Source organism: Chiroxiphia lanceolata, chromosome 9 (assembly GCF_009829145.1).
Source record: "Chiroxiphia lanceolata isolate bChiLan1 chromosome 9, bChiLan1.pri, whole genome shotgun sequence".
Taxonomy (NCBI): Eukaryota; Metazoa; Chordata; class Aves; order Passeriformes; family Pipridae; genus Chiroxiphia; species Chiroxiphia lanceolata.
Genome location: NC_045645.1, coordinates 5480722 through 5492089, shown reverse-complemented (window position 1 = coordinate 5492089; position 11368 = coordinate 5480722). Strand labels below are relative to the sequence as shown.

General features: G+C 52.0%; 3 protein-coding genes across 4 annotated transcripts in view; 1 reads left to right on the top strand and 2 right to left on the bottom strand.

Annotated features, from left to right (window-relative positions):
• Positions 1-280: 280 nt before the first annotated feature.
• LOC116790692 (cytochrome b-c1 complex subunit 6, mitochondrial) lies at positions 281-1593 on the bottom strand. Its single transcript, XM_032695891.1, has 4 exons — positions 1468-1593; positions 1354-1374; positions 1001-1162; positions 281-533 (listed from the first exon to the last, which is right to left on the bottom strand). The coding sequence occupies exons 1-4, from the start codon at positions 1489-1491 to the stop codon at positions 501-503; spliced, it is 240 nt and encodes a 79-aa protein (XP_032551782.1). The 5' UTR covers positions 1492-1593; the 3' UTR covers positions 281-500.
• On the top strand, positions 1561-10196 carry LRRC41 (leucine rich repeat containing 41). Of its 2 annotated transcripts, XM_032695884.1 has the most exons (10): positions 1561-1933; positions 2013-2099; positions 2581-2651; positions 3422-4553; positions 4964-5209; positions 6017-6181; positions 6398-6496; positions 6985-7107; positions 7960-8035; positions 9239-10196. In XM_032695884.1, the coding sequence occupies exons 1-10, from the start codon at positions 1807-1809 to the stop codon at positions 9471-9473; spliced, it is 2361 nt and encodes a 786-aa protein (XP_032551775.1). In that variant the 5' UTR covers positions 1561-1806; the 3' UTR covers positions 9474-10196. The 2 variants fall into 2 exon arrangements, with proteins under 2 accessions (XP_032551775.1, XP_032551776.1); XM_032695885.1 differs by lacking the exons at positions 1561-1933; positions 2013-2099 and adding an exon at positions 2201-2508.
• Positions 10073-11368, bottom strand: part of RAD54L (RAD54 like) — a 19451-nt gene continuing 18155 nt past the window's right edge. Inside the window, exon 18 of the mRNA XM_032695886.1 lies at positions 10073-11073. Coding sequence (XP_032551777.1) covers positions 10872-11073 — 202 coding nt within the window. The 3' untranslated portion in view covers positions 10073-10871. The remainder of the gene's footprint in view (positions 11074-11368) is intronic.

Genomic DNA, 11368 nt, shown 5'->3' with positions numbered 1-11368 from the left:
CAGGAGACAGTGAGGGACAGGTGACAGCTTTCCCCCAGGGGTGGGGAAGGAAGTTTTCTCTCCTAGAAAAGGGTCTTGAAAATAATCTTTGTGGCTCCAACAGATAAATTCTTCCCCATGGGACTGGGCTGCAGCTGCTGCATATCATGGCTGGAAAAAAAAGGACATTCCCACAAGCGAGGATGACTCTCTCTGCTAAACTGGGCTCTGACACCCACTGATTTCACCTTAACCCCATGCAAATCAGAAGCACAAGAACCTGGAAATAAACAGAAAGCACTTCCATGGGAACTCTGAACATTTTAATACAGAAAATTACGGAACATCAACATGTTTTTTTTGCACAGCTTCACATCTTCCAGGAGCAAAGAGGCAGTGACACGCTGCCAGGAAGCCGTTTTGGTGATGCTCAGCATGGAGGATGGACGGCAGGAAGCAGAACTGTGATCCAGGAACCGCTGACACTGGCTGTGGAAGCAGGTGGGCGTTCATGCCCACCTTCACTTCAGTTTACTAAAAAGTTTGTGAGCAACCTGGAAAAGAGAGAGAGAGATCTCAGTAATTCGTGGTTTAGGGATGGAAACCAGCAGAGTGTTACCACCTGCCTCTTGGTTTTCTGGACCACCAATGCACATGGCCCTGCAGCCTCCCCTCAGTTCCTCTCATGGTTCTGCAACAAGTCACTCAAGAAAACGAACAAGATGTCTTACAAAGCTTCAGCTCAGGTTAAAAAGGCTAAACTTTAAAATGTCAAATACAAGACTGAAAGAGCCAAGTGCCATCTACAGGCCACAAACCATGGGTGTGACTTATTTAACTGTTTAATAAGCTACTGAATCCTAGCTAGATCTAATGTAACAGCATTTAATAAGAAAACACAGTTTTTCAGAGCTCCCTCTGACTGAAGAGCTACCACATGTCACACTCGACCTGCCAGCACTGCCAGCAGCGTGGCTGAAGGCAGCTCTGCCCCCAGCCCCAGCAGGGACGCCGCACTCACACAGTGGTCCCTGGCGTGCAGGAAGTCGAAGAGCTCCTCCGTGCACTGCTCCTCCGTCTCGGACCGGGAGGACACCCTCGCGTCACACAGCTCCAGCCGCTCCCGCGCCTTCACGCATTTCTCCGTCTGCTCGCAGTGCTCCCGCACCGTGGTTAAGGGATCCTGCGGACACGGGGCCGCGCTGAGCACCCGGACACCCCCACACGCCGCTTCCCCCCGAGCCCCACGGCTTCAAGGGGGAGCCACGTCGCGGCCCGGGCTCAACCCCCCTCCCCACCGGGTTCTGGGCCTCCAGCACAGCCCGGCCCGAGCCCCCCGAGCCTGGGAGTCCCCGGCGCGGCTCCCCGTCTTACCACCAGCTCTTCCTCTTCCTCCTGGGGAAAGAAAAGAGAGCACAGCGTTACGGTCGCCCAAACGCACCGTGTGCGCCGTCCCCCGGGCGGATGGGAGGAGGATCCCCCGCTCACCTCGGGCTCCCCGCCGCGTCCCATCGCGCTGCCGCCGCACAGAAGGACTCCGCAGGGTCACCCGCCGGAACTGCCCCTGCCCGCGCCGGCAGCGGAAGCGCCGCCTCGCCAGGGCGAGGCTTCCCCCCGCGGCGCGGCCCTTCCCAGCATGGCCGCCGCCGGCTGCCGCGCCCCTGACAGCGCCAGCACGGCCATTGCTGCGCTCCCTGCCCGCTTTATCCTTTCTCCCCGGGGCCCGCTGCTTTGGAGCCGGCTCGACCTGGCCGCCGCCCGCCCGTCTGGCCCCGCCACCCGGCGCGACCTTCCCAACATGGCCGCCCGCTGCCGCCGCCTCCCAAGATGGCGGCGCGGGGTGGGCGGGTGGTGCCCGAGGCGGCGATGGCGGCGGAGGGGCCGCGCAGCCTGTTTGCGCTGAGCGCGGCCGCCGTGAGCCGCAGCATGGGCGCCCTGGAGCGGGACGTCTGGGGTAAGGCGCGGGCGGCGCGGGGCGGCGGGGCGCGGGGCCCGGGCCTGCCCGCACCCTGCCGCCCTCTCCCTCTCCGCAGCGCTGCCCGGGCACCTCCTGCGGGGGCTCCTGCCGCTCCTCACCATCTTCCGCCTCGAGCGGGCCGAGGGCGCCGCGCGGAGAGCAGGTGACACCGCCGGGGACGGCGGCGACCGCGGGGGGGACCCCCGGGCGGGAAGGATGGGGCCCCCAAAGTGATGGGGTGGGAGGCTGCGGAGGTGCCCCCAAACCTGGAGGGACGAGTCCCACACTAGAGGGATCCTGCGCTGGAGAGGGGAGCCCCGACCCAGGGGCTGAACCCTCTATGCAGGAAAGATATCCCCAGAGCACCGTCCCTGCCACCGGGGCTGGGACAATCCCTTGCATCCAAACCCTCGTGCTCTGTCCCACACCCCGGCAGGGTTCCCACTGTAACTTCGCTCCTTTTGAGGACGAATAAAACCTGACATTTTTAACTCGTGCCCCGTCAAAGGCGACAGTTTTTCCCCTGCCTGTCCTTGTGTCTCAGGGTCTGGGTCTGTGCTCCCGGCACCCTGGTGAGCCCCAGGGCAGAGCACTGGGATGGGGAGAGGGGTGAAAGCACCCCGTTGATGGTTTTTCCCCCCCAGGCCTCTCGACACAGCCCATCTGGCGCCAGCTGTGGGATGATGTGATGAAAACCAGGCCGCCCAACTCAGAGGTGAGGAAACACTAAGGTGGGAGAAGGGGCACGACACAGGTGCCATTTTCCATGAGGTTTTGTTTCTGGCCACTTCTAAGCGATTGCTGGCACTTGTTTATAAGCGTTCATAGAGCTCCAGACCAAGGTGTGACTCCGGTAGCACAAACATTTTGGGAAGCAGGGTTCATAAAAGGAACGGAAGTGTGCAGCCACACCCTTCATCTCCCAGCAGCGAGTTTGCCAAAAGAATAAATTCTGTCTTCAGAGATTCTCAGGGAAACAAAGGATAAAAACAGTATCTTATGTCGCGCTTACACCTATGCTGGTAAAAACATGTGCTGATGTCTTAGAAAGGATGAGAAAAATAGTTACAGAAGACAGTGAGTTTGCAGAATGGTTTTATGTAGGAAAACTGAAGCAGCTTCATTGAGTCATCATCATAAAAGAATCATTAGCAGGCAACTTAATGACAGCCTGTAAATAGATGCTCAGGAAGAAAATTGCCGATGACGTGGTTTTCAATAGGCAAAAAACATGGCTCAGCTTCAAACCACTGAATATGTTTAAACTGGGCCAAAAGCAGAATGAAGAGAGCCGTGGGAGTAAACTCAGGTTTTCAAGGAATACACTGAGGAAGGACGTTGAGAAGTAGAAAGGTGGTCTCAGTGGAGGTAGCAGGAGGGGTTTTTGGACACTGCATTTACCAGGTTAGCAGACAGCAATAATTTATCTTAAAAAGAACGAGAAAAACGCTGAATTTTTTGTTCCTATGCCCTGTTCAATTGCAGAATATCACCTGTTGGAGGAAGAAGTTCCTTGAAACGTTCTTCTCCAATGTTCTCCACGGTGTCTTGGACGTTTCCTCCGACTGGCGCCTCAACGACCATCACTTTTCACCACTTCTCCACAGCTCCCCGCACGTGTCCCAGCTCACCCTCTGCAACATGCTGCAGGGCGCCGTGGAGCTCGCTGCTGAGCACAACCACAAAGTGCTGGAAAACCTGGCTGGCTCCCTGCGCATCCTGAAGTTCCAGCACCTCCTCTCCTCCGACCAGTCCATCAGGCGTTCGCTGGTTTTGCTCCTCCACCGGCTGATTCACCACGGCTCTGTCAGCCAGGTGTCCATGTATTCCTGGCCTGTTCCCGACACGGTTCTTCTCGTTCTCATTTTGAGCATGAGCGCTGGGTTTTGGCGCTCAGGAAATGCCCTCGCTTATCAGTGTGGCCTTTGCAGAGAGGACAAAGCCCCAAGCCAGGAGTTGGTGCAGGATCGAGCAGAGAGGGGCTGTGATGCTGAGAGGGAGGGGAGCAATGGTGAGAACCAGAAGGGATTCCCTGAGGCCTCAGTGGAGGCTGATGCTCACCTGAACTCTGTCCTCTCTGTCCCAAGAAGTTCTCCCCTGCGAAACCAACCGTGTGAGGAGGCCATCAGCGAGGGGCCCTGTGACCACACCAGCATTCAGGGGGGATCTTCCCCTCGCTGTGGCTCAGGGCAGCTGTCCTGTCACCCTGTTCTTCGAAAGACACGAAGCAGACGGCTGAAACCCGCAGTGGGGAGGAAACGTCGCTGCCTCAGACGGAGCAGGGGACCCTATGCTGACCCAGAAGACCTGTATGATTTTGTTTTTACTGTTGCTAGAGAGGGTAATTCAGGGCTACTTGACAAAACCAGCACCACGGAGGACGAAAACGCAGAGAACTGGACTAGTTCCTCCCCTGGATCTCCGTGCACTGGCCGTGCTGGCTGTAAGAAAAGAGGAGGACCTGCTGGGATCTTTTCTCTGAAAGCTGCTCACCGCTTCCGAAGCGTGTCCACTCTGGAATTGTTCTCCATTCCTTTGACTGGGGAGACCTGTCGGACTCTGAGTAACCTGCTGAGCTCCTGGGTGTCTTTAGAAAACTTGGTTCTGTCTTACAACGGTCAGTGCTGTGAACAGAGCCTTCCTTCCAGCCCTGCCCTAATGGTCTGAGTTACTGCTCGGGTGTTACCCTGGTTTTGTTTTTACTGGGAGGGGCATTGTAAGAGTATTGGTGCCTCATCCTGGGTGTCAGGAGAGATGTTTAATCAGTGTGAGGACTTGTTTGAGGGAGAGGATGGGGCCCTTCTGCTCTAGAACCCCCTCAGCTTTGTGCTTAAACGCCCTTCAGAGAGGGCGAAGGGAAGAGCTGGACCTCCATCTCCCACGTGCACAGTGTAGCTTTAGAACACACGGATGCAGCAGTCAGTGAGTTTAGCCTTTGACTCGGGTTGCGCGGCTGTTGGTGCAGCTCCAGCTGCCTCGGTGTCTGTAGGACACAGCTAACACCTCTCTGTACCAATGCTGTTCCAGGCCTGGATGCCAACATCTGCTGCATCCTCTCTGGGCTCCGGGCCCTCTCCCGCCACCCGGGCTGCCGCCTCCGTGTGCTGCGCGTGAGCGACATCTTCTCCCACATGCCTTGCATGGAGCTCGTTCGCTGCATCCTGAGCGCCTTCCCACAGCTCCACACGCTCTCGGTCAGCTTCGACCTCAAAAACCAGCCGGAGGGGAACAGGCCAGAGGGAGATCCAAGTTGCAGTGAGGTAGAAATCCCAGGTAGGAATCATCCTCCTGAGTGATGACCAGGACTTGGCAGGCAGATACGGCTGTAAAAGGTTGGCACACGCTTCAGTCCACACTATTATGGTGGTGTGTTATTAGGCAATTACAGCCTTTCTGATTTAGATGTTGCAGTTTGTCACTTCCGATCTGTGAGGTGCTCTGTGGAGCCTGAGTCTTGGAGAAAGCTGTATGCCAGCCTGCTGCAACATCAGCTTTGTACAGGGCCAGTCATGACCTGCTGGCTGTGACTGCCCATGGGGAGCGTATCCCACCAGATCTGTAAATTAATTGGGAGCTTCCCTTTTGTCCATGCCATTGACTGTGAGGTTCTAAGCCTTAGACAGATCCTTAAGCAGAGGGAAGGCATCCCTTGATCATCTCAGTACCACAGAAGGTAGCAAAGCAGTGGCCAAGCCTTTGGGTTACAGCCTGGGAGCTGTAGCAGCATGTGCTCAGCTCACAGGTCCCCGTCACCCTTATTGGCCCTTGAATGGCCAGAAAAGCAGTGAGCAAAGTGTGAGCGAGTCTGCAGTGGGCTCAGCAAAGAGCTGTGCTCCGGAGAGACACTGACTGGTTTGTGCCTAAAGAGTGACCTTTTCTCAAGCTTTATTTCACTGCCAGAGCCCTGTAGAAATTAGCAGCCCTTTGGTCTGGCAGGAGTCCTGGAATGAGCTGTAAGTGACTGACATTACCATAGGTCTGAGTTGCCACGGAGCTCTGTGGGGCAGGGCACGTTGCACAGGCAATTTCTACCGACCTAAATGATAGTGGTGTCATTGTTGCTTGTTTTTCTTCCCTTAGAAAGCTGCCTGGAGCAGCTGGAGATCCGATTCCCCAGGGAACCTCTGCACACCATGTTCCTGCTGCCAGTGCTCCAGGCATCGAAGTCCCTCCAGCAGTTGTCCCTGGACAGTGCCACACTGCCCTGCTCTCAGGAGCTCGGGCTCCTTTTGGAGGCACTCAAAGGTACCCCTTGGGCAGCGTCACTGGGGCACACACAGTGCAGCTTTCTTCAGTCCTTGAAGTCTCCTGAGAAAAGGAAATGGGTGTCAGCCATGGTTCCTTTTTAATTACTCAAAATCCAGCACAAATTACCTACAGTCCAGCTCAGTTTCTGGGTGTTAGCTGGTAGCTGGGTCAAGGGTGTACAGTGCTTTACCTGAGAATTTGTTTTGCTTTTAGAGTGTACCCCAAATTTGAAGAAACTGAGCTTTCATGATGTGAACCTGGCTGAGCACCAGAAAGAAGTTCTGCTTTTGCTTCAGGATCCCGTCCTGCAAGGTACAGCAAACTCCTGGGTGCTGTTGCTTGGAAAGATGCTGCCAGTGGCTGCTTTCAGCTGGCTGACATTTAAGAGGCGATCTTTGGACGTGTAAGGTTTAGCCAAATGTCAGCAGTCCCTGGAGCAGATCTGTAGCTGCTGGCAGAGTGGGAACATGCCTGGTTCTTTGTGCCAGCAGGGCAGAGAAGAGCAGCTGCAAGGCTGATGTATGGTGCAGAGAAGAGTCTGTAGTCTCAGCTATAAAACAAAGATTTTTAACCTACAGAGCACATCAGCCTTTAACTGGGTCAGCTGGCAAAGCCACTTCCCTGGGTGTGATCTCAGCTGTCTTCCTGACAGAGCAGAAGTGCTGTTATATGCAATCCACACCTGGAGTAGCTTTGTTATTCCATATGGATTAGGGACTGGAGCTGTCTGCAGAATGTAATCATGGAATAATGAGGCACAGGAAGTACTCACATGTACTGTCAATCCATTTCTTCCGCAGAAATCACGTTTTCCTTCTGCCGGCTGTTTGAAAGCTCCACTGCTGAGTTTTTGTCAGAAATAATCAATACAGTGAAAAGAAATTCATCCCTGAAGAGCCTCAAACTGCCCGGGAATCGCCTTGGTGCGTACAGTGAACACTGCCGTGGGGCCTTAGACCAGCTCTCTTGGAGGTAACTTCAGGGCTGGAGTCACTGACAGCTGGGACACCGCAGTGCTGAACTTATCCATGAACAGAGTCCATTTAGCTCACAGAGTAAGAAGCACTGGGTTCATTTCTTAAAGGCAAAATTTCAGTTGTGATCAGCAACGTACCAAGGGCCCAAGTGCCGTGCGGGCATTACAGTTGGTTTTCTCTGCAGCAAAAGCAAGTATCAGCAGGTCTCCAGATTTGACTGAACACTGATCTTCCTCAGGCTCTTGAACAGGAACAGATCCAGCAGCACATGTTCTGCCTCTCATTCAAAGGCGCAGATTTTGCCCAAGTTTGGGCATTTTGTGTCTTAACAGCTGTTGGCAGCCACTGGAGGGATGGGAACAAGTAAAGTTTGTGACTAAGTGGAACTGAATTTTGAGAAATGACCAAGTAGAAATGTTTGAGAAATTAATTTCAGGTGAATCCAGAATATTCTTTTTTGTTCTTTTAATGAAATAAAACAGAAAAGCTTGGCATAACCTGAATACACTTAATTTCTAAAACAAAGCTGCATATGGACTTCTCAAACAAAACCAGAATTCTTCTAGTGAAACAACTGCCCTATGAGCAGATGTCTTCATTGCCTTGAACACTGTGCTCAGGGGGACGAATTCACTTTAGGCCACTTAGGGGGACAAACTGAGGGTGCAGAGATGGGCCCTTTGTGCTGTGTTCACATCATTACAGCCTCCTTTCTGCACTGTTATCCCAGCCCTGTGGCCATTTAAAATTTCAAGACAGTTCCCAGTTTGCATCTAAGTGACATTTCTCCCCTTTTAGGGAATCACAGGCTGGTTGCCCTTGCAGACATTTTCTCTGAAGATTCCTGCTCTTCTCTTTGCCAGCTGGATGTCAGGTATTCTGCTGCACTAAACACTGAATTTCTTGTCTGGGGAGGGACAGAGCTGAACTGGGCTCTGGCACCATGAGAACCTGAGCATGGTTTTGTTCCTTCCCTGAAGGAATGTGTGCCCAGGAAAAGCTGAGAGTACTGCAATGGGCACATACAGCCTCAGGAACCTCCAGCATCTCTGAGGCATGTCACTGTTCCCTTTATAAATGAGTTAAGTTCCATCTTAAAAGCAGCTTTGGTTTGCTGCTCCCTTGGGAGGCTGCTGCAGGCCCTCCCCAAGCTGTAGGTAAGAAGTAACATCTCTGTGTTTATTCTTAGCCATCAGTATGAACAGCTCTGTTTCCGCTGCCCCTGTGGAGGGAATGTTGTCATTACCTGTCAGATCCTGTGGAGGCCTCTACATTCCTTTCCTCATCTTTGGTCTTTCATCTGAAGTGCTGCTCTCTTCTTGAGCCTGAGTGGCCATAAGGAGAGGCAGTAACCTTCATGAAGTATGTGGGGGGTGGCACTTCTGCAGTATTAACAACTGCATTGCATGATTCTGCCCCCACCCTTTCCTTACATCCTGATGGCTCAGGTTGCAGACACACAGGCTTGACAATTTATTTAACCATGGCTACTCCTCCAGCAGCCTTGAATCCTCATTGTTACTGTACCTCTGTACTGACAGATTCAAGCCCAGCATGCAACTTGATATTTATTTACGCATCTGTGCAAGGGAAGTGACCTTTGAATCTCCTAGAAACACCAGGACCTGACATGTGCTCTTCAGATTTTCTCAGAAGGAAGACATAAATGATCACTTACTGCTGAGGCTGCTGCTGGGACTTGTAGGTTGGGGCAAGCCCCTTGGTCCAGGCAGTTGACAGCTGCTGTGAGACTGAAGTGCTCCTGGCACTGCTTAGCCAGCAGCTTGGGTCCAGCAACATTCTAAGGCCACATCTAGATCTACTTAAGTCAGTGGTTAAGGAGGATAATGAGTTTAACTTGTCAGTGGTTACCACCTTAGTTTTAAGATGTTTCCAGCCCTTCATATTACTGTGCTTCGGTTTTGTTTTTCACACTTTGTACTGCTCAAGGTGCACTTAGCCTTGAAACATCCCCATGTACCTGCACTGGCAGTTACTAGAGGGAACAGTAATTTAAACTGCTCAAATTACAGCCTAGGCTCTTAATGACATTTTTTATCTTTCTTTCCCTGGAAAGCTCAAATTGCATCAAACCTGATGGGCTCCTGGAGTTCACAAAGAAGCTGGAAGGCCACATCCAGCAGAGAGGGGGACAGATTCAGTTCACACACCTCCGCCTCTTCCAAAATTGGCTGGACCAGGACACAGAAACAGCTCAAGAAGCGCTTCGGCGTCTCAAAGCTGTGTGCAGTGTGGTCAACGACTCGTGGGACTCCTCCCAGGCCTTTGCTGACTACATCAGTGTCATGTGATGGACAGAGGAGCAGAGAAAACCCATCAGCTTGAACTAAGCAGTTTGGTCCCAGGCCAGGACAATTGATTTCACAGCACAGGTGGGGGCTTCTTCCCCTGCTTCAAGCAGTACAGAGTTGTTCTTGTCACTTTTCTGTTCATTTGAAGGGGTATGACAGTGAAGTGACCTCATGTGGGTCAACAGCTGTACTTCCAGGTGATCTAAACTCTGCCATCTTCCTTTGAGTACTTTAAGTGGGACATATATCAAAGGGGCTTCTGTGACTTCCTCCAGATTTCTGAGCAAGCAGTTATTTATTTCACTGGGTGTTGTGACAAATTTCATGTTGTTTCAGCCAATGTCTCATCCATAACCATCTCTGTTGTGGGAGAGACTAAAAAGCCATCTGGTTGTGGTCCTTGGCAACCAGCTCTAGGTGACCCTGCTTTTCAGGAGGGCTATTGCACAGTATCACCTGAGGTCCCTTCCAACTTCAGCCATTCTGTGAAATAAGAACTCCTTCCTCCACTTAAAGGGAGTAGAAAATAATCTTAAACAAAGCCCCCAGGCCTTTCCATTTGGAAAATTTTACTTTATACCAAAAAAAAATGCTTTATGTACCAAGTAGCTTGCTGTTTATTTGCAATCCTGTTGCCCCTTTCCAATGTCTGCAGTCATTTTACAGAGGTTTTAAATAGTTTGGTCTTTTGTAACATTTTTACAATAAAAATATATTTAAGACCCATAATGTACTAAAGTGTGAATTTTATTTCTGGCTGGTAAGGTGATCTCAATTAAAACACTCTGCTAGATCAGGGGATCCTGCCCATAACAAAGCAAGTGGTTTTAGAAATTAGTTACCATAATAGAGCCTGATTTTCTACTGCCTGCATGATCCTTCCAGTCAGATGTTCAACATAAAAGCTAAAATTTTTTTCCCTTGTACACATCCTGTTGTTCCCAAGTAATAAGCCAGGTTCACATTTCACAGCAGAAATGGATCCTGCAAGTTTTGATCAGCAGCTTTAAGCCATAGCTGTCAAGGAAAAAAAAAAACCAAACACATGACTGCACATCAAGCACTCTAAAACTCCAGGCCTAACTTAAACCTGGCTGAGTCAAAGGCACAGACACCAACAGCAGGAGAACCAGTGCTAAGTCAGATCAAGCACGCAAGGTCCTGTTATTCCCAGTTCCCAAGGGGATGTTTTTCAGGCACACAATACAACAGCAGAGAAAAAGCCACGGGCTCCTTGCTGTTGCAGTAGACTGAACACTGCCAAGGGCCCTTCCAGCCGCTCTGAAGCCACACTGTTCTGCTATTCCACAGCCACACAACAGTCCAGCAGGCACAGCTCCCCACTGCCCCTTTCCTTGAAAGGGATTAAACTTGCCCCCACAGGGGACAGTAACCTGGTTAGGGAATCCCTCGCTGCTCCTCATGGGAGTGATGATGGAAAGTGAAGGTGACAGCGGCGTCCCAGGCAGCCCTCAGCACGGAGTCCTGCAGCCCCCGCTTATCCGCACAGTGGTGCCACTGGGACAGGTCCGAGGTGCAGTCGGAGCCTTCGGGAGGGGGCCGTACCTGGTGCCCGTTCACACAGCGACGGCACTTGATCCTGGAACACAGTCGGTGGCAAGATCAATGCAAGGCTCCTCTGCTGCTTCAGGGTGTGGGTTGTTTAAAAATGCAGCCCCGGAACATTTGGATTAACTCCCCTTCATCTGTGACACCAACAACTGGATTTCCAGTTTCTGAATTGCTACCGTGTTTCATTTAAACACACAATTACCTTCTGGTGCACGTGACAAATACAGAGTGACTCACACATTCTGGAAACCCAGAGGTTCTGTTTCTAATGGCACTCCCTCTCCACATTTAACCATGTGGGAATAGTCCAGCAGGACCCAAAG